The sequence below is a fragment of the Peromyscus californicus genome, unplaced genomic scaffold (genome assembly GCF_007827085.1).
Source record: "Peromyscus californicus insignis strain IS unplaced genomic scaffold, ASM782708v3 Scaffold_21__1_contigs__length_65335640, whole genome shotgun sequence".
Lineage (NCBI taxonomy): Eukaryota > Metazoa > Chordata > Mammalia > Rodentia > Cricetidae > Peromyscus > Peromyscus californicus.
The window spans coordinates 12292783-12319121 of NW_026294514.1; the positions used below are offsets into that span (position 1 = coordinate 12292783).

A 26339-nucleotide genomic window follows, 5' to 3' on the forward strand; every position below is an offset into this window, starting at 1 on the left:
TTTATTCTTACCTTGCATTGGGGGTAAGGCTTCGTAAGACATGAATTAGAGAACTAAGCGGCAGAGATCCAGACTGTTTAACCAGAAGGGAGTTCTCATAGGACGTCTCTTCAGAGTAAGGATTGTATGTCGTCGTTTCATACCAAAGCCAGTTATACAGACTCTGCTTCGCATGATCCCACACTACAGGAGATGATCAAAGCAGAGGATTACAAACGATCATGCTATCCTCATGTCCATGAGACTTCACTGCGGTGAAGGAGCATTTAAAGGGAAAGCGCTAAGAGCTGGGAACGCGGCTCCGGTAGAGTGCTTGGGTAAAGTACACACGGTTCGCTGGGCACTCAGGAGGCAGAGGCAGGCGGATCTCTGTGAGTTCGAGGCCAGCCTGAGCTACAGAGCAATATCCAGGACAGGCTCCAAAGCTACAGAGAGAAACCCTGTCTCGAACCCCCCTGCCAAAAAAAAAGTATACAAGGTTCTGGGTTTACACCTTAGTACTGCATTTAAAAAAATATCATAAAATATTTCATTTTTGTCATTTTTTTATATAAATCTGTAACTCACAACCTGCTTCTGCTGTCAATCAAAATCTTAATTCTTTTGTTTTGTTTTGAGACAAGGTCTCATTATGGAGCCCAGGCTGGTCTCAAACTCATAATCCTCTCGACTCGGCCTCCAAAGTGCTAGGGTGGCAAGTATGAGCTACCTTACTTGTTTAACATCTGAATCTTTATTAGTACATTAAATACAAATGAAAATACCTCAGTACCATCAATAATTCTTTTAAAACTTTAATAAGGCAGTCAGGTGTAGTAGCACACATCTTTAATCCCAGCACTTGGGAAGCAGAGGCAGGTAGGTCTCTGTGAGTTCGAGGTCAGCCTGGTCTATAAGGAGGCTAAAGAAATGGCTCAGCAGTTAAGAATGCTTACTGCTCTTGCAGAGGACCCAGGTTCAATTCCCAGAACCTACATGACAGTTCACAATCACCTATAATTTCAGTTCCAGGGGATCTGATGCTCCTAGGCCTCTCCAGCATATGGTGCACATAAACTCACATAGGCAAAATACACATAAATAAACAAATAAAACTTTTTTTTTTTTTTGGTTTTTTGAGACAGGGTTTCTCTGTGTAGTTTTGGTGCCTGTCCTGGATCTCGCTCTGTAGACCAGGCTGGCCTCAAACTCACAGAGATCCTCCTGGTTCTGCCTCCCGAGTGCTGGGATTAAAGGTGTGCATCACCACCGCCCCGGCACAAATAAATCTTAAAAACTTAATAATTAACCTTCTATCATTATCACAAAATCTTTGAATTTATAAAATAAACATTTCAGGCTGTGGCTCACACCTTTAATCCCAGCACTAGGGAGGCAGAGGCAGGTGGATCTCAGTGAGTTTGAGGCCAGCCTGGTCTACAGAGTGAGTTCCAGGACAGCCAGTGCTGTAACACAAAGAAAACCTGTCTTAAAAATAAAATAAGGGGCTAGAATGATGGCTCAGTAGTTAAGAGCACTGGCTGCTCTTCCAGAGGACCTGGGTTCAATTCCCAGCACCCTCATGGCACCCCACAACTGTCTGTAACTCCAGTTCCAGGGGATCTGACACCCTCACACAGACATACATGCAGGTAAAACACCAATGAACACAAAATAATAAATTTAATAAAAAAAAAAAAAAGAAAGAAAACAGGCAACAAACAAAACAACAACATTGTAATCCCACAAAGAGCAGGATGGAACTGGTCTATTTTTCCTCATGTAACTTCAGATGTAACACACTTCTTTAGTGGAGAGCTTTAGTTCCAATAAATTGAGACCACCTTTTAAGAAGCTGAAAATGTACTGAAAAACAGTAAGAAGCTTTCGTAAGCTAATCTCTCAAGGGAGAAGAGGAACTTACTGAGAGGAGCATTGAGGTGATCAATAGACGCTAAAAGGTACACGTTCTCCAAAGACGACAGCTGTCCAAGAACTTGCTGGCTGGTGTCTCCTCTCAACATCTGGCTATCCAAGTTGTGGATAAGGAGGAAGAGTTCTAAAGAGGAATCTGGAAGGAAAGGGAATTCAATTATTATTTTCAGGGAGGATCATCAAGTCCTTACTCCATATGCTGTCTAGGTATTAAAGGCTATTCAAAGGCAGGCTCCAGGCAAGCACTCTATACATGAGTAACAAAACCCAGCCACAGGCCAGACATGTTTTATACGATAACTGAACACTATCTGCAGCTGGGAAGATGGCTCGGTTGGTAAACTGCTTGCTGGACAAGCATGAGGCCCTCAGTTCAACCCTCAGCACCCATTAAAAGAAAAGAAGAGTAAACACACGTCCTGGATGGATGCAGGGAGCTTGCACTTGTCATCCCTGGGCTGAAAAGCAGAGGCTGAGATAGGGGGATCCTCGGGGCTTGCTGGTCAACCAGCCTAGCCAAATCCTTAGCTCGAGGTTATAGTGAGAGATTGAACACACATACACACACACACACACACACACACACACACACACACACACACACACACACACACACACACACAGATTAGGGAAGACATTGAATGCCAACCCCTGCATCCATATGCATAAGTACAGCCAGGCAAGTTCATTCCTGCTCCCATAAACATACACACAATATTAAACATAAAAATGCCAGACAAAGATGTACAAATCTGTTATAGGCACTTCACACTGACAATACAAAAAGTCAAATTAGGGGCTGGAGAGATGGCTCAGAGGTTAAGAGCAGTGACTGCTCTTCCAGAGGTCCTGAGTTCAATTCCCAGCAACCACATGGTGGCTCACAACCATCTGTAATGAGATCTGGTGCCCTCTTCTGGCCTGCAGACAGACATACATGCAGGCAGAACATTGTATACTAAATAAATAAATCTTTTAAAAAAAAAAAAGTAAAATTATTCTAAAATAAAAGGCCATAAAGAGTTAAGACAGTAGGAGTAACTCCTGTCAGTTAGGTGAAATTTATAGAACAAATTAGTACAACAGAAAAGATCGACATGACTAGAGTATCCATATTAAAATAATATTCTTTTAGTCTAAAACTGCATGAATACAGAGATGCAGTGTGACTTCACCCTAAATGATACAGATGGTTTCCTTTATGTTACCTTCTTTAAATTTGTTTATTATCCAGTCTCGCTGATCCAGAACACTCTGGAAAGTGCCCATATGATTGAGGACTTCTTCAGTTATAGAATTCAGGATCTACGTCACAGAAGTGCAAGAGGTACCATATCAACTGCAATTTATTTTGTCACATGCCATAAATACAATTAGCAAATTCATCTTTTTAATTTGAGTTTAAATTGTGATTTTGAGTTTCTCAGGAAGTTTAAAAAACACACTAAAATTCCACTGAGTTTTCAAGTATATCTAATTCTTCTTGAAAAAAAAATATATTAAGGCTAAAAGGAAAAGGGAAGAATAACAATGTGAAAGAATAATGTAAGAGGGAAGAAAAAAAACTGTAAAAAAAAAACTTGATCAAACTCTGAATGTGAGCCCGGTGTGGTGGAGCACACCTTCAATCCTAGCACACTGGAGCAGAGGTAGGCAGATCTCTGTAAATTGAAAGCTAGCCTGGTCTACATAGGGAGTTCTAGGACAGCCTGGTCTACATAAAAAGACCCTGTCCCCAAATAACCAAAGGAAAAAAAGGGGGAGGACCACCTATGAATATGGCAAAAGAACCGACACCAACGCTAAGGACTAAAGAGGAACATACATCAGTTAATATCCAATATCCAAAGCCTTGATAATTCTCATTTAAGTAAAAATGGCCTATGAGAAATGTACTGTAAAACTATTATTATTTATACTTTTATCATTTGTGTACTAAAATGATACAAAACTATAATCAAATTACAGATTCTATACGCCTACTCTTAGCTGTTCCACTAGTAACTTAGTGTAGTAAATGAAGGCAACATTTCCTTAAAGTTTCAGACAGTTTAATGCTAACTTGACACATACTAAAGTCATCTGAGATGAGTGAGCCTCAATTAAGAAAATGCTTCCTTAAGATCCGTCTGTATGAAAGCCTGGAGGGCATTTTGTTAATTAGTGATTGATGGGAGAGGGTCCAGCCCATGGTGGGTGGTCATCCCTGGGCTGGTGGTCCTGGGTTCTATAAGAAAGCAGGCTGAGCAAACCATGAGGAGCAAGCCAGTAAGCAGCTCCACGGCCTCTGCATCAGCTCCTGCTTTCAGGATCCTGCCCTGTTTAGAGTTCCTGTCCTGACTCCCTTCAATGATTAACAGTGACGTGGAAGTGTAAGCCAAACAAACCCTTTCCTCCTCCATTTGCTTTTGGTCATGATGTTTCATCACAGCAACAGCAACCCTAACTAGGTCAGCGAGTATGTGTGTATGTGAACATTTCTGTGTGGGTCCATGTGGAGGCCACGGGACAAACTTGGGTGTTGTTATTTAGGTACTGTCTACACATCTATTAATTATCTTAAAAGAATTTTTTCCATTATTTTATGTGTCATGAGTGCTTTGCCTACATGTATGTATGTGCACCATGTGCATGCAGTGCCCTAGGAGGCCAGAAGGGGGTTATCAGATCCCCTGGGATGGAGACAGTTGTGAGCTGCCATTTGGATGGTAAAAATAAAACCTGGGTCCTGTGCAAGAGCAGCCAGCGTTATTAACCTCTAAGCCAACTCTCCAGCCCTATTCATTTATTTTGAGACAGGGTTTCTCATTGGCCGGAACTCATCTAGTAGGTTAGGCTGGTTGACCAGTAAGCCTTGGGGATCAGGGGCCCCCTACCCCAGTCTCTCCAGCACTAGTATTACAAGCACAGGCCACCATGCTTAGCTCTTAAAAAGAAAGGGTTTGGGAGAAGGAACTCAGATTGTCTTTACAGAATGAGCCATTTCCCCAGCCCCATGTCAGTTTCACATAAAAAATTAAAGATAAAAATTTAAAGCTAGACTTCTCTGAATTCAAACATATGATCTTAGCACTATACAGCCTAACTGGTATGCAGCCCCAAACAAAATCCTTTCTATTCAGTGTTCAGAAGCAGAAATTGCATCCTTACTGTGGGGCCATGACTTGGCAAAGGACATAATGTCATTCCATTTAATAGTTTTGAATCTTACTGATTTCACACTGATTCCAGGAAAGAAGCCGTTGATGACAACATGAATGCAATCTTGAAGCATGGTGGTTCGAAATTTTTCTAGTAAATCTCTCTTGGACCCCAAACCATAAAGCACAATGTTGAACCCAAGGCTGTAAGGAAAGATAACATCCATAAAATGAAAGGTTAAGACTTCTGACCACCAGCTTCATTATCAATCAGCTTAAGCTTATAAGGATTGCAGAAAGAAAAGCAGAAAAGAATAAAGGATAAAAAGAAAAGCTAGCCTTGGGGTGTGTATTATAAGCCCAGCACTTTGGAGACAGAGGCAGGAGAACTGCTGTTATCTTAGAGCCAGCCTGGTTTACAAAGCAAGTTCTGGGCTAGCCAGGGCTACACACTGAGACTCTGCCTCATAAATATAAAGATAAACAAATGAATAAAATTAAAAGGCATCTACACAGTTAAACTGTTGGTTCCCTAGAACACGGTCTACATGAGAGCTCACAGCTCCAACTTGTTCAGCAGCTTTCTCTGCAGCCCTGAAGGTAAGAGTGACTATTGCCATCTGTAACATTTCAAACAGGCTAAAGGAAAGTGGGAGTTAACAGATTAAACTTCGACAGTGAATCGTACTACTACAATGAACATCCGCAAGTAACAGCGTTAGCCGGAAGGTCTTCCAGTAGGAAAGCGGCGTATCATTCTAGAAGGACTACAATGCTGGGGAGAAAGCAGGGAAGAGGAACCAAACTGCAAAGGATGAACCGACGTGCAGAAAACCGTACGCACGTCAGAAGAAAAGTAGAGACGGATGAATGCGGAGGACGAAAGGAAAACGGTTTCCTGCTCTAGGCAACGGAACGACCGACATGTCCAATGCTGGAAAGGAGGCAGGCCGACAGACTGGTTCATGTATGTTCAGTTATTACTGTGGCATCCAAGGGGGATGTTCAACATCCATCCCAATAGTTCCGTCTACTGCTGCTGCTGAGCAATGTCAGCTTGGACGTTTCAGTGCTAGAGGTCGTTCACTTAAAAAGAACAGAAGCCGAGAGGATGAATGGGACCCACTCCAGACCTGTGATTATCTACAGAAGCCCATCCAACAAACCATCATTTACATGAGGCCCCTAGACATGCATGACAGCCAGGACAGAGGAGGAAAGGTACTCCCTAGGAGACACTGCAAGGCCAGAGTAGCAGAAATCTCCAAGGAAATTCACAGAGCTGGTTTTGCCACTCAAGTAGGGACAACAGGTCTAGACTGGCAAGAAAGCCAAGCTTGAGCTGACATACTGGAAAAAGAAGACCTGCTAGGCTGGAGGGTGGGATCAAAAAGCAAAGAGCTGCTGTACAGATCTACGATGCACACACCTACAGCTACCAAGAACTGGAGAGAGGTGGGAGGATCAAGATAGATGTCAAGGTCACCCTTAGCTACCACAGTCAATTCAAGGCCAGCTTGGGCCACAGTCACTAATACAAAAATAAATAGCTGTAGCTATAGTTTTAAGAACCAAAAGGTGTTTGGGGGGGGGGAGGGGAGAAGAACCCAGCATCGACAGAAGGTAAGAGAGGAAACTTCTGTTCTCACCGCTGTACCGATGGCCTGGTTTCTGACTGCTTTTTGTCCATGTCCCCCCTCCAAAGACATTCCCTCCATGCTCTCCTCTCCTCCCTCCCCCTGGACTGGACCCAATGCCTCACAAATGCAGGCACACACTCTTCCTCTGAGACACAGTCCAGTCTCTGCTGTTTGCGGTCTGAAATGGCCTTGTGAAGTTGCTCAGAACTGTCCTCTCGTCACCTTATCTTTCTCCGTGACTCTGCCCGTGAGTACGTTTTCATCAGTGTACAGTTTAAAAACCTACAGCCACAGCTACTTATTTCTGCATTAGTGACTGTGGCCCAAGCCGGCCTAGAATTTACTGTGGTAGCTAAGGGTGACCTTGAAATCTATCTTGATCCTCCTGCCTCTCAACATCAACTGAAAGGGATTACAGGTGTGTGCCATCACACCAGGCTAAGAGCCTCCTGATACAAGTATAAAAGTTTTAAAAATTAATAAGATCTGATTTAATTACTCTTCTAAACATTTTTCTTTCATTCATATATATATATATATAATTTTTGTTTGTTTGTTTTGTTTTTCAAGACAAGGTTTCTTAGTCTAGCCCTGGCTGTCCTGGAACTTGATGTATAGACCAGGCTGGCCCCAAACTCAAGAGATCCATCTGACTCTGCCTCCCAAGTGCTGGGATTAAAAGCATTTGCTACCACCACCTAGGGTCTTCTAGACATCTTAATGGAAAGTAAAATTGTAACTGAAGCATATTAAAAATAAAATTAAAATAATATTTTAAGAAATAATTTTAAAAGGTAAATACATAACAAATGTCATCATGCTCTGAAAGTACATACACACAGAAATACATTAAAATAAAATTGCCGGGCAGTGGTGGTGGCTCTCGCCTTTAATCCCAGCATTCAGGAGGCAGAGGCAGGTGGATCTCTGTGAGTTCGAGGCCAGCCTGGAATACCAAGCATGCTCCCAGACAGGCTCCAAAGCTACACAAAGAAACCCTGTCTCAAAAAAAAAAAAAACAAAACAAAAAACAAAAACAAAAAATAAAGTAAAATATATTCTATTTCTTTTTGAAACAGGGACTTACATTGTGGTGGTTTGAGTAAGAACAGCCCTCATAGGCTCGTGTATTTAAATGTTTGGTCATAGAGAGTGGCACTATTTGAAAGGATTAGGAAGCGTGGCCTTGTTGGAGGCAGTGTGACATTGGGGGTGGACTTTGAAGTTTCAAGGGTCCAAGCCAAGTCCAATGTCTTTCTCTTCCTGACGTCTACAGACCCAGGTGTAGAACTCTTAGCTTCTCCACCGTCTGCCTGCATGCTACCATGGCCCTACCACAATGGTAATGGACTCAATCTCCGAGACTGTGAACAGTCCTAATTAAATGCTCTCCTTTATAAGAGTTGCCTTGGGGCTGGAGAGATGGCTCAGAGGTTAAGAGCACTGGCTGCTCTTCCAGAGGTTCTGAGTTCAATTCCCAGCAACCACATGGTGGCTCTCAACCATCTATGGTGAGATCTGGTGCCCTCTTCTGGCCATGTAGACAGAGCACTGTATACATAATAAATAAATAAATTAAAAAAAAAAAAAAAAAAGAGTTGCCTTGGAGCCAGGCAACGGTGGCGCACCCCTTTAATCCCAGTACTCAGGAGGCAGAGGCAGACGGATCTCTGTGAGTTCAAGGCCAGCCTGGTCTACAGAGCAAGTTCCAGGACAGGCACCAAAACTACACAGAAAAAGACTGCTTTGAAAAAACAAAAACAAAACCAAGAGTTGCCTTGGTCATGATGCCTCTTCACCACAATAGAACACTGAGACACGTGGAATCTAGGCTGGCTTTAATTTGTTATGTCGCCAGGGATGACCTTCAAGTCCTGGTCCTTTTGCTTCCAACTTCCAAGTACTGAGATTTAAGTCTAAAATCTAATTGACACATTTATTAATCTTTTCTATCATTTTTTTTTTTATGTGCCTGGGTATTTTGCCTGAATGTACGTGTGTGTGAGGGTGCTGGGTCCCCTGGAGCTGGAGTTACAGACAGTGGTGAGCTGCCTGTCATGTGGGTGCTGGGAACCTTAGCTACCACCTCTGAAAGAGCAGCCAGTGCTCTTAACCACTGAGCCATCTCTCCAGCCCCACGCTTACTAATCTTGACAACATCTGTTTTTCAAGACAGGGTTTCTCTGTGTAGTCCTGGCTGTCTTGAAACTCATTCTGTAGACCAGGCTGGCCTTGAACTTAAGAGATTCACCCGTCTCTGCCTCATGAAGGCTGGGATCAAAGGTATGCACCACCACTCCAGACTCACAATTTTTGTCAAAGACTACAGAATTTCACAGGCTTGGAGAGATAGCTTAGTAGGTAAGAGCAGTGAAACCTTGTCTGAAAAACAAAACAAAACAAAAAAAGCAACAACAACAAAAAAAAAAAAAAAACAGAAAAGGAAATTAAATATGCTTTTGGGGTAGTACTGGGAATTAAACCTAAGGCCTCCCATGTGCGATATGAATGCTCTAACACTGAGCTATAGCCCCAACCTGAAAATCAAATATAGCAAATCTATTTTTTGAGACATGTATGTCTCTATGTATTCCTGGCTGTCCTGGAACTCACAATGATGACCAGGCTGACCTAGAATTCAGAGATCACCTGCTTCTTCCTCCCAAGTGTTGGTTGTGATTAAAGGTAAGTATCACCACACCTGGCTGCAAATTATGTTTCAACATAGACTACGTATTATTCTTCATTGTTCAAGAGTGTACAATGATAATACTTACCGTAGCTGTAGCATCCATTTATGAAACAACTTTTCATGCTGTTGATTTAACTGTGCAATTTCAGCAGAAAAGGAAGGCGAGAATTTGCTCAATAAGTTTCGTAGAGTTTTCTTTAAAAAAAGAGAAAAGAAATTATTACTGGAGATACTGACTTAAATCAGGTATGGAAATAAGTAAACCAATTGAATATAAAAAATTCTTCAAACATAACTTAAATACTTGTTTAATTAAGAGCTGTTTTTAAAGATTTGATTATTTTTAGCCAGGCAGCGGTGGTGCACGTCTTTAATCCCAGCACTCGGGAGGCAGAGGCAGGCAGATCTCTGTGAGTTCGAAGCCAGCCTGGTCTACAGAGCAAGATCTGGGACAACCACCAAAACTACACAGAGATACCCTGTCTCGAAAAACAACAACAAACAATTGATAATTTTTATGTGTATGAGTGTTTTTGTACATAATTGGTGCTTGGGGAGGTCTGAAGAGGGCATCAGATCCCCTGGAATTGGAGTTTTAAATGTTTGTGAGCTACCACATAGATGCTGGGAGTGAATGGGAGCTGAATCTGAGTCCTCTCCAAGAAGAAGTGCTCTCAATGACTGAACCATGTCTCTAGCCCCTCTTCAAGTTCTTTTTTATTTCAAGTACATAATAACAATATACAATTTTGCTAAGTTTGCCTAGAACCATTTAAATGATTACAACAAACTCCAAATATAAAGCTTTAACTTCCAAAAATATAGTGACTGTAAGATAATCTGTTTCCCAATTTTTACAACAAATTCAGACAGACAAAAACCAAATCAAAGATAACTAAACACCAGTAACACCTCCCAAACCTATGGGTTCAGGGCTGCTGCTCAGCAGCAGCCTGCTTGTTTAGGAAGTATGAGACATTAAAAAAATACCAAACATGTAGATTTGAAAGGTTATAAAAAGTGAGGTAACAATTCCATATAAATTTTTGGAAAACATCTAAGTTTCTTTTTAATTCACCAGTAGAATGAGGCACAAGTACAATTGCCAGCTTTTGTTTTTTTTGGTTTTTTTCTTCTTCTTTTGTCAAGATGTTTTTCTGTATAGCCCTGGCTGTCCTGGAACTCACAGAGATCCCCCTGCCTCTGCCTACCGAGTGCTGTGATTAAAGGCGTGCGCTATCCCAGTTTTAACCCTAGCCTTAGAGGGTATCTGCCTTCCTACTTCTCACACTTCTGTCCTCATCCTAAGAACATGCCTCGGCTACCTGACTAGTCCAACAGGGAGGACAGGCACGGGACGTTTCCTAGGTCTGCTAACCTTCAGCTAACCCACAGACAGGAGGAAGACACGGCATGATATGCCTGTAACTCTCCTCTCTCATTGACAGGCACTTCTCACATTCTCGTAGATTATCTGCTCGAAGGTTCTCCTTTGACCTTCGAGCCCGTTAACTCTTTCCCATGTTGCTTCTGTAAAAACAGATGGCAAATATTAGTGTCCTTTCTTTCTTGGAAATTTTGTTCTCTTTATCTATTGCGTGTATGTGCTCATGTGTGTGTATATGAATGGTGGTACGTTTCCATGTGGACTCCAGAAGTGGTATCTTCCTCATTCACTCTCAGCCTTTGCATGTTCATGTCCCATCTGTGCTTGTGGTGCCTAGAGGCCAGAACAGGACACCAGATCCCCTTGATCTAGACACACAGGGAGCTGTGAGCAGCTAATATGGGTCCTCGGCAAGAGCGGTGCTTCTAACTGCTGAGCCAGCTCTCCAGTCCCTCTCCTTAGTTTTTGATAGGGATTCTTCTATTTTTTTAAATTTATTATTTTAAATGTGCACATGGTATGAATGTATGAATGCAGATACACTGGTACCATGGCACATCTGTGGAAGTGAGCCAATAACATTCTCTTCTTGGGTTAAAATTATTAACCCTACTGTCCTGTCTAGACATTTGTTTTTTCTTTAATTATATCCAAGTAAGCCGCCCATGGAGGCTAGAAGAGGGTACTGGGTCTCCTGGAGCTACAATGACAGGGGGTTGTGAGTCACGTTGGTGCTGGGAACTGAACTTTGGCCCTCTATAAGAACAGTGCATATGTTGAACTCCTGAGCCATCTTTCCAGCCCTTAAGCCCTACTGAAAGACTGTCACTCAATGGTTACGTGCCGTGTTCAAGGAGGCTACTGGCCCAAATCCCAACAAGGGCAGATGGACTGGGTTTTTTGTAACATGAGCTAATGGGAGCACAGTGCAAGGTCACGTGCTACCTCAGTGCATCTGTACCTCCTCCAAAACAGCCAGGGAGACATCCTCCACACTTCTGCAAAGGGGAGACAGTGACAGCCAGGCTGCAGACTGTCTGCAGGCCAATGTGAAGGTCAATGAAGGGCATGGGATTGAGTGAGGGGCTGACAGGAGCTCATGGCTGTCAGACCTATGACCTCACCTCAACAGGTATTTTAAATTCCGAGAAAGGCGAATAGAAGAAAAAAAGTAAAATTATGTCAAATAGATGTCTAGTCAGTCAACTATTTACAGTTTAGGCAACAAATATTTAATGACCACAACATGAACTTCTGCTTTATTTTACCAGGGAAATAATTCTGCTCCTGCTCACGTCTTCTCCCAATGTACTGCTCATGTATTTCCAGGTCACAATAAACAAAATGCTGACAATGCCCTCCCAGCCTACCTGGTCCAGTTTAGCTCTCCTCAGCTTCTGCAGGGTTCTGTCAGATGTTAGAACTTTTGAACTACTATGGGCTTCAAAATATTCTTCTACCAAGTCACTCTGAAATGGACAAAGTAATGTCAGGCTTAAGTAATTTCAGACATTTATACTGCATAAAATCTAGATAGCAATTAGCTAAAATTGGGCCCAAGAAATCCTCCTGCGTCAGTTTCTCAAACAGCTGGGAAATACAGGTGTATGTCAATATGCCTAACTAAAATACCATATCTGACAGTATTTTTTTTTAAATAGTATACAGGTCAAGGATCAAAGATATTTAATCCCACCACCAGAGTAACTCTGATGAAAATATAATTTAGAGATCAGTCTAACTGGCAGGGTGTGGTGGCACACACCTTTAATCCCAGCACCTGGGAGGCAGAGGCAGGTGGATCTCTAAATTCAAGGTCAGCCTAATCTACATACAGACAGGCAGAGCTATATAACAGAGACCCTATGTATGTTACATTATTGATCATGAGTAAGCACCCAGAACTGAAAAGAAAGTCCAAAGACAGAAACAGGTGTGTGTGGGAATTCATGTGTAAAGCCAAGAACAAACAAACAAAAAGAATTATTCTGTTTCAACAAAATTATTCCTAAATTACAATATATAATTTGACTTTTATGTTCAAAAGGAGATTATTACTAATCAAGACCTCTGCTTCTCCTCAGATAATCTTAGTTGTTCCTCTAGTTATTTAGTGCTGATGAAGTATCATGGGAAAAAAAAGAACCAATATCAAAGTTAAAACGAAAGACTTGTCACTTATTTCAGGAAAATGGATCAATACCTATTTTTCTGATTGGAGGCAGGATTAACCTCTGGGTTGGCAGAGAAGTGGACGACTACTGAAACAGTATGGTTCCTAAACTGTCCTGGATCTCCACAGACAACAGCAGGACAATGAGCCCACTGGAAAGAGCGGGAAGCGGGAAGTAGTGGAGCATGGCTCTGGAGACGAGGCAGAGGACTGCTCTGCATTCAGGGCTAGCCTGTGCTCATACCACTCTTGCGAATAATTCGGCATGGAGCAGCGGTCGGGTCCCTGCCACCAACCATCACTACCACAAAAACAAAACTATATGGAAAGGAAGTACTGACAAGTTCCTCAGCAGAGTCCAATCACTATTTAAGTCAGTTTTCACGCAACTAGTGCTGATCATGAATAACAATTCAGGTTGTAAAGCTAAGAAAACAAGGGCTGCTCTCTGCTGTAGCCCTGTCCGCTCAGGCAGCCCACCGGAAGGCATCACAGACAGTTCTCCTAAGGCCCACGGCTCCCTCACTCACTGCTTTGTCTCTTTTCATCTTCTTAGCTGGGGTCCCTTTGGAAACAGGCACTGCAAGTCCTCTACTCTGAACTCGACTCTTCTGAGAGAGCCCAAGCTCATTAGTGTCCTCCTCTTCCTCATCCTCTGAGTCGGAAGCAGAATATTCACTTTCACTGTCGCAATGAGACGCTGGCACTGGAGAAGAAAAAAAACAATCGGAAAATTGATGGATCGAAGAAAAGCTATTTGAGGAGAATCAAGAATTCGGACTTTGAAGTAAGATTTTTTTCTTAATTTATTTATTTTTATTTCACGTGCATTGGTGCTTTGCCATGGGTGTCGGGTCCCCTGGAACTGGAGTTGCAGAGAGCTGTGAGCTGCTGTGTGGGTGCTGGGAATTGAACTCAGGTCCTCTGGAAGAGCAGTCAGAGCTCTTAACCACTGAGCCATCTCTCTGGCCCCGAAAATAAGATATTTTTAATTACAGTTTTGTCATTACTTGCTCATGATTTCCCGCTAATTATACAGATTCTCTAAGCATTACTTCTCCACTTATCAGGTGAGGGTGAACATGCCTAACTAACCTACCGGAAAATTACATTGGAAGGAACGATTTGTGTGCATGTAATGAATACTCCTGCGTGTATGTGCCCATCTATGCATGTACCATGGAGGCCTGCAGTTGATTTTAGAGTCTTGATTACTCCCTCACCTTATATATTGGGCAGGCTCTCCTGCTGAGCCCAGGGCTTGCAGCTTGCTCAGGGGATTCTGTCTTAGCTACCCATGCTGGAATAATAGATGGGTTCCCCGTCCACCTGTTTCTCTATGGGTTCTGGGGATTAGAACTCTCATTCTCATGCTTATAAAGCAAGTGCTTTATCTGGTGAACCATCTCTCCAGCACCTGAAATACATCTAAAGCAACTAATAATGTCAGTTACACTCAATATGTTCTCTTACTAACAGAACTCCACTTCCTGGACAGTGTGGTCATGTGCCCCACTGTATAGTAAGAAGTTGTGATCACCATCTTTCCCCTCTGCCAAAAACCTGCTCTCCTTCCCAGCCTGGCACCTCCGTTGGCTATGTACCACTTGGACACCAAGACTGGGGAAGCTGGCTGAAGCTTCTAAGAAGGATTCCCTCGCACAGGGAGGACATCTCCCACTTATGCCACGGAGACTATTCTGAACATGAAGTGTCAAGCTGAAGAGGACAAACGCAGTGGCAAAGTGAAGACTGAAAGAAGCAAGGCCATTAATTAGTGATACTGCTGAGCTGCTGTATCAATCATGAAACTTGTAACTGGAGATACTTTATGCTGTGAGGTAACTGTCTTCAATTATCAGTGTAGAAATGTTTATAACACACACTGCTCCACCCCACAGCTGATTCACAAATTCTACCCTTTTACAAACCACTATCACTCCTACCACCCTCCCAGAAACAAGAGCTCATTTTAGACTTCCCAAGTAAAGGTATCACTAGCTTTACATTCCACAATAAATTTAGAATTATGTTTAGGGGCTGCAGAGATGACTCAGTCGTTAAGAGCACATACTGCTCTTCTGGAGGATCTGAGTTCGATTCCCAGCACCCACATCAGGTGGCTTACGACTCTCTGTTGTTACAACTCCTTACATTTCTGAACTCTGCAGGCACTTGCATTCAAGTGCATATACCTCACAGACAGAAACACAATTAAATCTTTTATATATATATATATATATATATATATATATATATATATATATATATATATATATATATGTTTAATTTCCCTGATGTTAGTGAAAGAACTTTAACCAAATCAGTTATTTACCGTGAATGACAGAAGGATTCCCTAAGACTGTGCAGAGTTGGTATGTAACACAGATGCACATTAAAGAGGGGGAAAAAAACCATGTCACTTTGTAGGTGTAGACACAGTCTTACAGTCTAGCAACATGAGTATCCTTTTTATGAAAAGCGGTAGGACGGACAGTAGGAAATGTTATAATAACAGGTGGCCACTAACCCTGATTATGCTTGGACCAAAGTGAAATACCACTCTGAGTATGTCTGATGTCCGTTATTTCAACTAGTCCTCAAAATCATTCTAAGGCCGGGTACTGACATTACACCTAGTATATAAGTGAAGTTGAAGACAGAGAAGAACCAGTAAGTGGTCATCCAAAGACTGAAAAACCAAGCAACTGATATAGAGTACTTGTATACTTTATCACCACTGTCTCTGATGTAGCTAATTTTTATAAAAAACTTCATGTTGTTAGGCATACCTGTAATCTCAAAATGTTGAGATTACAGGCAGAGGTTGGATGATAAGGAGTTCAAGGCCAGCCAAGTCTATCTAGTGAGTATGAAGCTAGCCTGGGCTACATGAGATCTTGTCTCAAAAACCAAACAAACAACAAAACTTCACATAAAAAGAAATACATACCAATTATTCTTTTTCTTAGACTACGAGGTGGTGTTGACAGAAATTCAGTTTTGTTATTGTTCTGTTTAAAATTTAAAAAGCACAGTAAGTAATATGAATAATTAATATTATAATATAATCAATCCCAGGAGTAAAAATACTAAAGAATAAAAATACATTGCACTAGATGAGTCAGTAGTTCCTAGCACTAGAAGACAGTAACCAATGAATCTGCTGAAATAAAAAGAAACACACAAGTCCTAGGGCTGGACAAGGCACCACTGGCAGGAAGCCAAGGGCGCTGGAGAGGCGGGTTCTGCAGGGTCTTAATGCCACTCTGCCCAGAGCCACCAAGCCTGCCTTCTGTCTACAAACGTTCTCCCTGGCCCCTTCAGACTCCTTTGCTCTTGCCCCACCATGCCATGGGAACCCTTGTTCCTGCACTCACTGTGACACAAACAGGCTAAAACAAAGTCTGACACCCTCCCCTTTTGCAGTGGTCTGAATGGCCCCCACAGGCTCCTACATTTGAATGCTTGGTCACCGGGGGGGGGGGGGGGGGGGGGGGGGGGGGGGGGGGGGGGGGGGGGGGGGGGTAGGACTCCGCTAGGATCAGGAGGTGTGGCCTTGTTTGAGGAAGTAAGTGGGCTTTGACATTTCAAAAGCCCATGCCAAGCCCAGTCTCCCCCTCTGCTTGCAGATGAGGATGTAGCTCTGAGCTACTTCTCCAGCATCACTCCTGCCTGCTGCCATGGCCCTGCCGTGTTAACAATACAGCATCTGTAAGCAAGCCCCCAGTTAAATGCTTTCTTTATAAGAGTCGCCTTGGTCATGGTCTCTTCACAGCCACAGAACAGTGACTAAGATACTTTTCAAATTATCTTACGTGTTTTCGCTTTCTGTGTTCTCTGGATTACAGGGCTTAAATCCAAGTTACATGTGGTAAATTACAAAGCTCTCTCATACAGATAGCCCGACTGATAGCCCTCTTAGATAGGAATTCACCCAGAGTGCTAGCGGGAACATGGCACCCAACACAGGACACTCCAAAGTTTCTGGTAATATCAGGTGCTCCTTCCCTTCTACTTTATTTATAAAAAAGTATGCATTTATTTCATGTGTATGTGTGCCTGGGTGTGTATGTATGTGCACCATACGTGCAGGAGACTGAAGAAGTCAGAAGTCGTCAGATAGATACCCCGGGAACTGGAGTTATGAGCAATTGTTATCCACCTTGCGGGTGCTGGGAACCAAACTTGGGTCTTTAGTAAGAGCAGTTAAGTGCTTTTAAGCCCTATTTCATTTTTATAAAGTGCAGGTACATCCTACTAAAGTTATTTTAAGATTGAGAATTGAAATAATCTACATCTATATGGCTAAATTATCAAGTCTGAGAACTTGTAACACCCATTCAAAATAAGTTTGAAAAATTCTAATACACCCCTCAAAACACGACTTAGTATTGCCTGTTGGTTATAGGAAATTTCTATAAATCAGTTTTTCTAGTCTGCTGACATAAACCATTCTTTCATGAAGATAAAGATTACTCCCTAAGACAAACAGCTTGTTCACCCCCTCTCCTCAGTTAACAGAAATTCAATAAAAACCTAACCAGAGGACTTTCATCCTACTGAGCACAAATTTGAGCACTTCCTCTGTTTTGTGAAACAGAATTGACAAATACAGGGCACACCCACAGGGATACAGACAAGTGAGACAGTCTATAGTCCTTTCTGCGACAGGTGCGGTCATTTACGCGTTTCAGTCCAAACAAAATACCAGCCAACAGTTTAAAGTCAGGCATGACAATAACTACATTCCACTGTCCAGGTGTGCGGTAATAAATATTCACATTTTAGAAGTTTCTTTTTCCTTTTTATAAAGATACAGCATGTTTGCGTACATAGAACATGGAAAAACTCAGGTTGCAAGGTCACCTGGTAGTATAAAACAGCCTTCAGGATTGCCATCCTCTGAGACACTACCATGAACTCCCTCAGGGAGATGTTCAAGTACGTTCTTCAGAACACTGTATCTATTGTATCTAGTAAGAAGTAGAGCTCTCTAATGTCTGCAGCTAATAAGACATAGTCAGAATGCTATAATGTATCTCTAATCTTGCTTAAATCATAGAAAAACGGTTGTGTTTGTTTTTTTGAGACAGGGTTTCTCTGTGTAGCCCAGGCTGTCCTGGAACGCACTCTGTAGACCAGGCTGGCCTGGAACTCACAGAGATCCGCCTGCCTCTGCCTCCCGAGTGCTGGGATTAAAGGAGTGTGCCACCACCGCCCAGCTGTAAAAAGTTTTGTTTTTTCTTTTTTGAAAATGAAAGAAACATCACATTAGTTATTTACTGAGGGGGTAGACAGGCAGGAGTGTGTGTAGTCTCTGTATGTATGTGAAGGTCAGAGAAAACCCGGGGGTTGCTTCTCTCCTTTGGTCATGGAGTTCTGAGACAGAACTTAGGTCATCAATCAGGCTTGGTATGAGGCGCCTTCACCTGTAGAGCCATCTCACTGGCCCAGTTTTTCTTTTATAATGATGTAACACAATGAGAAAAGCATTATTAAAGTCAATGGTGGCTCTGACACGTCTACCATTTGCCTACATAGGGCTGTGCTATCCAGGCCATAACCTTGGTCTTGAACATCTGTATTCACTTCTTCCTGAATGAGTCCCTTTACCTAAGCCCAGGCATGTCTAATTCTATAGTCATTACAGGCTGGATACACCCACCACTGAGGCTTACCCATATCGAGGTACCATCACTTGACAAGACATAGGGAAAAAACCAAAATGTCAAGCAGTGGTGGCACATTCCTTTAATCTCAGCACTCGGGAGGCAGAGGCAGGTGGATCCCTGAGTTTGAAGCCAGCCTAATCTACAGGGCGAGTTCCAGGACATCCAGGGATACACAGAGAAACTCTGTCTTAAAACAAAACAAAACAAAAAACAAACAAAAAAGAAAGAAAGGAAAAAAAATCACTAAAACACAAAGGAGACAAAAACTATGGATTCCTTTCAGCTATCCTGGAGTGAATAAGCCAACAGAGATTTCAAATATACATTATAAAAGTATAAAATAATGGATTTAATGGACCCATCCTCCAAGAAATAAGAGCACATTATATATAAACACAAAACCAAACTCATGAAATTCTTAGACCAGTTCTAAGTTAAAATACCCAGGATAGCCGTGTCACAACAGAAAGAACACACAGCAGCTATGTACAGAAAAACCTGGGCTAACTTTCCAGTTTTGTTCCAAGTGAGATGAACTCAGTAAGTCATTTGATTTTTTCTGAAACTCAGACTCTTCATAGTCTGGTATATAACCAGGGTATATAGCCCTTCAACTACAATACTCATTGAAACTAAGAGAGGAAAAGCTACTGTTCATCACGTCTTGCTTGGTGTTCCCTGCTTTATCAATTGCTTACCTCCAGCTGAACTTTCTCGGAAGTAGAGTGCCCTAAATGAAACAAAAGTCACATTTAGTACAAATCTCTCTTTTTAGATCATGACCTAGTTTTGTTGAAAGCAAAGTTGTATTTTGTATACAAAGGCCGCCGTATTTTACTGAGCTCTCATTTAACCACAGGCTGATGATCACTAGGAATTCTAAGACATTCCCACCAGTGACAACATTTTGTAGCATTCTTGACTTAAGAAAACAAACAAAAACCTGAGTCTGTTTCATTTGATTAGAAAGTGTACTGCTTATCTCGGTTGGAATGCGTCATTCAAAAGTAACAAGCCACTCAACTTCCAAACTCTAAAAGCCTTATTTCATAGTATGTGCCAAAGCCAAATCTTCCATGAGACATTGGCTAACTCAGACCAATGACTGTTTTTAGGTGCCCCTGTCAATTATCACCATGTCAGATGCACAGATGACTTTTTGCATCTGATATTGATGCTGATAAATATAGACACATTAAAGTGGATGGGATTTTTAAAATTACATTCTGTTAAATGAATTTTCAGAGTAGAAAATATATGAAAATTCACTAAGATTTAAAAAAAAAAGCAACACAGACCATGTTGATGCAACTACAAAAGTTCTTCAAAGAAGTATGATGGTGTCTTACCCTTGCTTTTCTGAGCGTTTTTCATAATTTCAGGAACATTCTTTGAGTCAACTGGAACAATTTTTCTTGGCTTTTTTGCTAGTTCTAAAGCTGTAATCAAGGGGGGAAATCACCATTGTTGAACATCAGATACAGAGGGAAGTAGCTTTCATTCATATGAGCTCTTTAAAACAAAAGCCTGCATATTACTTTTATCAGAAGGACAAATAAGTCTACCCATATTAAGAGTACTGATAGCTGGGTGGTGGTGGTACACGCCTTTAGTCCTAGCACTCAGGAAGCAGAGGCAGGCAGACGGACTTCTGTGATTTCAAGGCCAGCCAGGTCTGTTACACAGAGAAATCCTGTCTCAAAAAAAATAAAACCCAAACCAAAACAAACAAACAAAAAAACAAAAATGAAAGAAAAAAAAAAGTACTGCCTTTTTTTTTTTTTTTCCCGAGACAGGGTTTTTCTATGTAGTTTTGGTGCCTGTCCTGGATCTCACTCTGTAGCCCAGGCTGGCCTTGAACTCACAGATACCGCCTGGCTCTGCCTCCTCAGTACTAGAACTAAAGGTGTGCACTGCCTGGTTGCCTTCCTTTTCTTATATATATATTGTAGCCACAACCTCCTGAGCTGATGCAGGGCAAGAAGTTGGGATCTAAAAGTGAAAACTGTATGTAGTTAAAATTTTAAATTTTCCATAAAGAGTGGTTGGTGCTCTTGTATTTAAAACATGAATGATTCATAAAATAGAATATGGGGTTTAGCAGATGGTTGCCTCTTTGGTGAAGGACCAAATGAAAAAGTTGTCTTTTAGGTGACATTTTAAATAAAACATCGATCAAATCTTTACTTTAATGATGCTTACACTCTCACTGTGACAAGCATGTGGAAAATGAGCCTACGTGAGGAAACAGGTTTATCTTATTTCTTTTATTCTAAGATTCATCTTTATCGTTTTGAATTGTGCGTGTTATGTCTGTAAGTGCCCACAGCGGTTGGGGCATCAGATACCCCACAGCTGGAGCTACCGGTGGGTGTGAGGCACCTGATGAGGGAGGTAGGAACCAAACCTGGGTCCTCTGCAAAGACAGTGCCTGCCCTTAACTACTGAGACACCCTCCAGCCTATTTCTTTTATTCTTTAAGTGGAGAAAGTATCTGTATTTAAATTTAGGCCATTTGACTGGCCCATACGCCCTTCCTTAGTGTTAGAATTTTTATCTTCTGATCTTGAAATGTAGCTAAGATGCTCCACAAGATGGACAAGCACTTCCTTTTCCTAATTTCCTGCTCTATGTAAACCACTGGTGTGTGCTGCTGTTATAGTTGGTTTGCTTTTTACGGTCTTGTCTTTTAAGACTTCCTTTGAGTTTGGTCAGAAGCTTTTTTTTTGCAGTAGACGGCAGTTACTGCAGAGATCCCAAGTGGCCTGAGTGCTAAGCCTAAGTGACAGCTAACTGCTCAGCCACAACAGCATCACCAGCTCCAGGGCCAGGCACCACCTCTGAGAGAAAGCAGGAAGCAGGGGAGCCGGGGAGGAGGGCGGAGGGCGGAGGGCAGTGCAACGCCATCTTCCGTGCCCAACACAGGTGCTGCATGAGCTTTAGCAGCTGCGATTCCTTCCACCGGACCAGCCCAGGACGGAACCCGTCAACAGTCTGTCACCAAGGGTGAGGGGCTCCAAAGGTCCTGACTCTCCTGAGGATTTAGAGCAGTTAAGGTAGTTACTGCGGGGAGCTCAGAACGCCCTGTCTGTCCCGAGACTCTTCAGGTGACTGCTGGGGAGGAAGAGACTTTTTCTTTCAGGGCTATAACCCCTGGGAAGCTGCCCAGTCTTCATAAACAACCCCTCACCCATGTAAATAACCTTAATTATACTCATTAGTGGGAGAAAGAGAGAGTGGAGGAGGGAGGGAGAGAAGAGAGATTGATTGACTGATTAAAGTAGAAGGGGGACTAATTGGGAAGGGGGGGACCAGCAGGAGTGGGAAGGGGACAAGAAAGGTCAATGTGGGTGGAATGATATACATGTATGAAAATGTCATAATGAAAGCCATTATTATATATAATCGTGTATGCTAATAGAAAAACTTCAGAACAGAATGCTTTCCCTGAAATCAGCCCTCCGCTTGGCCGCCAATGACTGACTGTTCTCAACCCTGAAGCTCTGGCGATTACCCCATCTCTTCTTCACTGTCCTCATCCCTGGCAGCGTTCCAGGAACGCCTATGGCTCAGTCTCGGGTCCTCTCTAGAAAAACTGACATTTTTGGATTGAAACACTCTGATCTACAGGATGGGGGGCAGTTGGGGGGGGGGGGGTAGGAAAACTGTCTATCAACAAAAATGTCATACAAGTTCACACAATTAGCTGAGATCATTTGGTTTTTTAGTTTGTTTTTATGTTTTTCGAGACAGGGTTTCTTGGTGAAACAGTCCTGGCTATACTGGAACTCACTATGTAGACCAGGCTGGCCTTGAACTCACAGAGATACACCTGGCTTTGCCTCCCGAGTGCTGGGATTAAAGGCATGCGCCACCACCGCCTAGAGATCATTTGGCATTTGGTTTTATATTGAAATAAAAAATGGATTTTGTTTTGTTTTGTTTTTTGAGACAGGGTTTCTCTGTGTAGCCCTGGCTTTTCTGAAACTCACTCTGTAGACCAGGCTGGCCTCGAATTCACGGAGATCCGCCTGGCGCTGTCTCACGAGTGCTGGGATTAAAGGCATGCGCCACCACTGCCTGGTTGGATTTTTTTTTTTTTTAAGGAAGTCTTCCACTATTCTGCTTAGGTTAGCCTTCAAGTGTCTGAGGCTTCCTGCCTCAGCCTCCTGCCTAGCTGGAATTACAGGCACATACCACCACTTCCAGCTTTCTACCCAACAGTAAGGAACTATTAAATGCAAAGGAAACACTGAAAAGGGCAGTTAACTAATTTTGTTTGTTTTTTGGAGGCAGGTCCTCGAGTGGCCCAGCCTGGGCTCAAAGCTACTTTGTAGCTGAGAACAGTCCTGACTTCTGATCCTCCTGCCTCTAACTAGTGTACTAGTTACTAGAGTAACTAGTGTAACTAGTACCAGGACTACAAGGATGCACTAGTGCACTTGGTTAATAAAATAAGAATTGAAGAGGAAAAAGAACAGACAATCACCAATCCACAACTAGAGAGGGTCAAATTCCTCCTGGTTGCCTTAATTCAACATGTACAATAACCTTTACAAAGCCCAGCGGCCGGGACAGTTCCCTGCTCCATTCTGATCCACAGCACTTCTGCCTATCAAATGTTAGCTCCAGAAACTACAGGATCATTCTGGAACCCATTCTTTTCTGACTCTAGTTCATCAGAGCTCTCACTTTCGCTCTGGCTCTCGCACACCTATTTGTACTCCAAAAATACCCAGTTCACACTACAACAAGCACTTTCTCAGTTACAAATCTGCTCAGGTAACGTCTTTCCTTAAAAGCAGCCCTGACTGGGTCTCCGAGATGGCTCGGTGTGTAAAAGCACATGCCACCAAGCCTGATGACCTGAGCTGACTGACAGGACCTATGATGCCAGAAAGTGTCAACTCCCACAGGTTGTCCTTGAATTTACACACACATGCTGTGGTCCTCATGTGCCCATACATGCACAGCCATCAACACACAAATAAATGAAGCTATTAAAAAAGAAAACCATCCAGTGACTTCACAACCTATCCCAAAATGAAATACATACACCCTGCTTGAGATGCAGGCCTCCCCCTCTCTCTCCTCTAAAACATCTTCATAGATTCTATTCTCCAGTTCATGCTCCATTCATATCCGGTGATCTGCAGAAATGTGAATGGGTCTTTTTTTTTTAATTTAATTTATTTCCTTTACGTATACGGTGCTCTATCTGTTTATATATCTGGTTGTCAGAAGAGGGCATCAGGTCCCATTATAGATGGCTGTGAGCCACCATATGGGTGCTGAGATTGAACTCGGGACCTCTGGAAGAGCTGCTAACACTCTTAATGGCTGAGCCATCTCTCCAGCCCCCTGATCATTTTTTTAATTCAGTGTCCCTTTCCTCCTGAATTCTTCACAAATTTCTATTAATTCTTCAAAAATTGGCATTGCAACCTTCCATGATTCAACCCCAAAAAATGCCTTTCTACTTCGAGCAACCACTGTAGCTTACACACAACTCTATGGGGCCTGGGCAGAAATAGAACGGTACAAGCTTTGAAATCTAAACGTGGCTCTGTCATGTATCTGTGAGTTTAATACACATTACAGGCTCCTCTAAACAGACAGGCAGGTAGATGTATATTCTGAGCACTGCACTTGATCCTGGCATACAGTACTTGGTCATAATAACTTTTATCATTATTATATAAATGCCTTTCTTTTTAAGGAAGAGCAGTTCAGGATGTCTTCAAACTTGTGATACTCCTATCTCTATGTCCAAAGTGCTGGAATTAAAGGTGCATGACATCATACCAGCTAATCACATCATTCTTTAAAGAAATGTCTCATTCTCTAAATTATAAAGACCATTTATTTCATTGTTCTTTTAGGGAAAATAATAAGGTGATAATCATGAGAATGTGGTGTTAGTCTACAATGACTTATAGGAAACAGAAAAGTAACATACCTAATTTAGCCATCTCTTCAGAGTGTTTTCTATGTTGAAATGAATAAACTTTATTCCCACCATCTACAGAAGAGCCATTTTTCAAGGATTCTGAAAAAGAAAATGTAACACACACTGAGGAAAAAGCAAGAAGGTTAAGAAAAAATATAAAATTTTAAATAGCTAAAAATCTAAAAGTTCCAGGAAAGGCGCAAAGCTACACAGAGAAACCCTGTCTCGAAAAACCAAAAAAAAAAAGTTATACCCCTCATACCTTTCATAAAAGTTTACCAACATATTTACATACAAAATATTTTCATATACACAATAAGAAAAACCAACTAATCTTGCTTATTTAAACATTAACACAAGAAACATGCTATTTATAGATACAATGATTTTTTTTCCAGACTGGAGAGATTAATAGACTATGAAAATTAAACCAAGTAGGTAAAAACTGAGTTGTAAAAGGACTAATAACGTGTGTAAGGTTACCTTTACTAGTTTTCTGTTAACCTAGTAAAATAAAACCCCTGGGAGTTGAAGACAGGGCAGTGGTTAAGAATGCTTCCTCCTCTTCTGGAGGATCCGAGTTTGGTTCCCAGCACCTGCATCAGGTATCCACAGCAGATCCAATGCCCTCTGCTATCACACAGACACACAGACAGACAGGCACACAGACAGACACAGACACACACACACACACACACACACACACACACACACACACACACACACACAGTCACACACAAATAAAACCTCAAAAAAGAAAACAAAACCCCAGGGAAGGAACTTATGAATAAAAGGTGTCCATTTTCCTGGACACGGAGCTAGCATAAGCTCCTCTGTCAGAGCTCCCTAGACAGTATCACATGGAAAGTCACGGGGCAATCCAGGGACACGTTCCCTTTTTTATAACCAGTTCTTTCGAGATGGATCTTAATTCATTCTAATGGTAAGTACTGCACTGCTCAGTCTCCGCTGTGTCTCCTGAGGTAGTACTCCTATTAGACACTGGGTACCACATTCTAATGCATGAGCCCCTGGGAACTAACCGCAGAAAACGTTGTTATTTAGCAGGCTTTTTTCTTTTCTACTCTTCCTAAAGATTTTGTGTTAGAGCCGGATGTGGTGGTATATGACAGCAGTTCTAGCACTGGGGAGGAGACAGGATGGTCAGGAGTTCAAAACCAACCTAGACTACACAACACCAAGTCTCAAAATGTCAATGGAGGAAAAGAAAAGATCCTTGGTTAAACGCCCTTGTGTTCTAAAAGGTAAGCCAGTGAGATGGTTCAGAGGGCCATGGCACATGCCGTGAAATGTGGCAACCTGACATTGATCACTGGGACCCACACGTGGGAAGGAGAGAGTCGGTTTCCCCAAGATGTTCTCTGACCTCCACATCTGAACACACGCAAAATAAATACATGAAACGTTACCTAAAAAAATGTATGTTTGGTGTTTCTTTTTTTTTGCCAGGCAGTGGTGGCACACGCCTTTAATCCCAGAACTTGAGAGCCAGAGGCAGGTGGATCTTTTTTACTTGTTCTAGGTAAGTGGGGGCTATATAGCGAGACCCTTTCTGGCAAGGGGTACAGGGGAGAAAATAAAATAGGTGACCGGGGTTTGGATCAATGACAAAGCACCTCCCCAGAATATATATACACGACCTTATGTTCTTGTGTCAAAATATTAAAAAAATGTTGATTCCACCTGGGCATGTTAGAACAGTATCTTCTTTAACCAAGTTTCCAAAAGAAATAATAAATGTATCTAG

The 26339-nt window shown here is 42.2% G+C and overlaps 1 protein-coding gene across 4 annotated transcripts in view; it reads right to left on the reverse strand.

The window, feature by feature from the left end:
• Nucleotides 1-26339, reverse strand: part of Orc2 (origin recognition complex subunit 2) — a 39880-nt gene that overhangs the window by 4477 nt on the left and 9064 nt on the right. For 3 of the 4 annotated variants that reach the window (XM_052749511.1, XM_052749509.1, XM_052749510.1), the window contains exons 5-15: nt 24581-24670; nt 19971-20060; nt 19320-19351; nt 15900-15960; nt 13477-13652; nt 12144-12242; nt 9472-9581; nt 5126-5258; nt 3123-3219; nt 1904-2050; nt 12-183 (exon numbers count right to left, since the gene is read on the reverse strand). In XM_052749511.1, coding sequence (XP_052605471.1) covers nt 12-183; nt 1904-2050; nt 3123-3219; nt 5126-5258; nt 9472-9581; nt 12144-12242; nt 13477-13652; nt 15900-15960; nt 19320-19351; nt 19971-20060; nt 24581-24670 — 1207 coding nt within the window. Of the gene's footprint in view, nt 1-11; nt 184-1903; nt 2051-3122; nt 3220-5064; nt 5259-9471; nt 9582-12143; nt 12243-13476; nt 13653-15899; nt 15961-19319; nt 19352-19970; nt 20061-24580; nt 24671-26339 lie in introns of all 4 variants that reach the window. The other variant, XM_052749512.1, reaches the window with a different exon arrangement.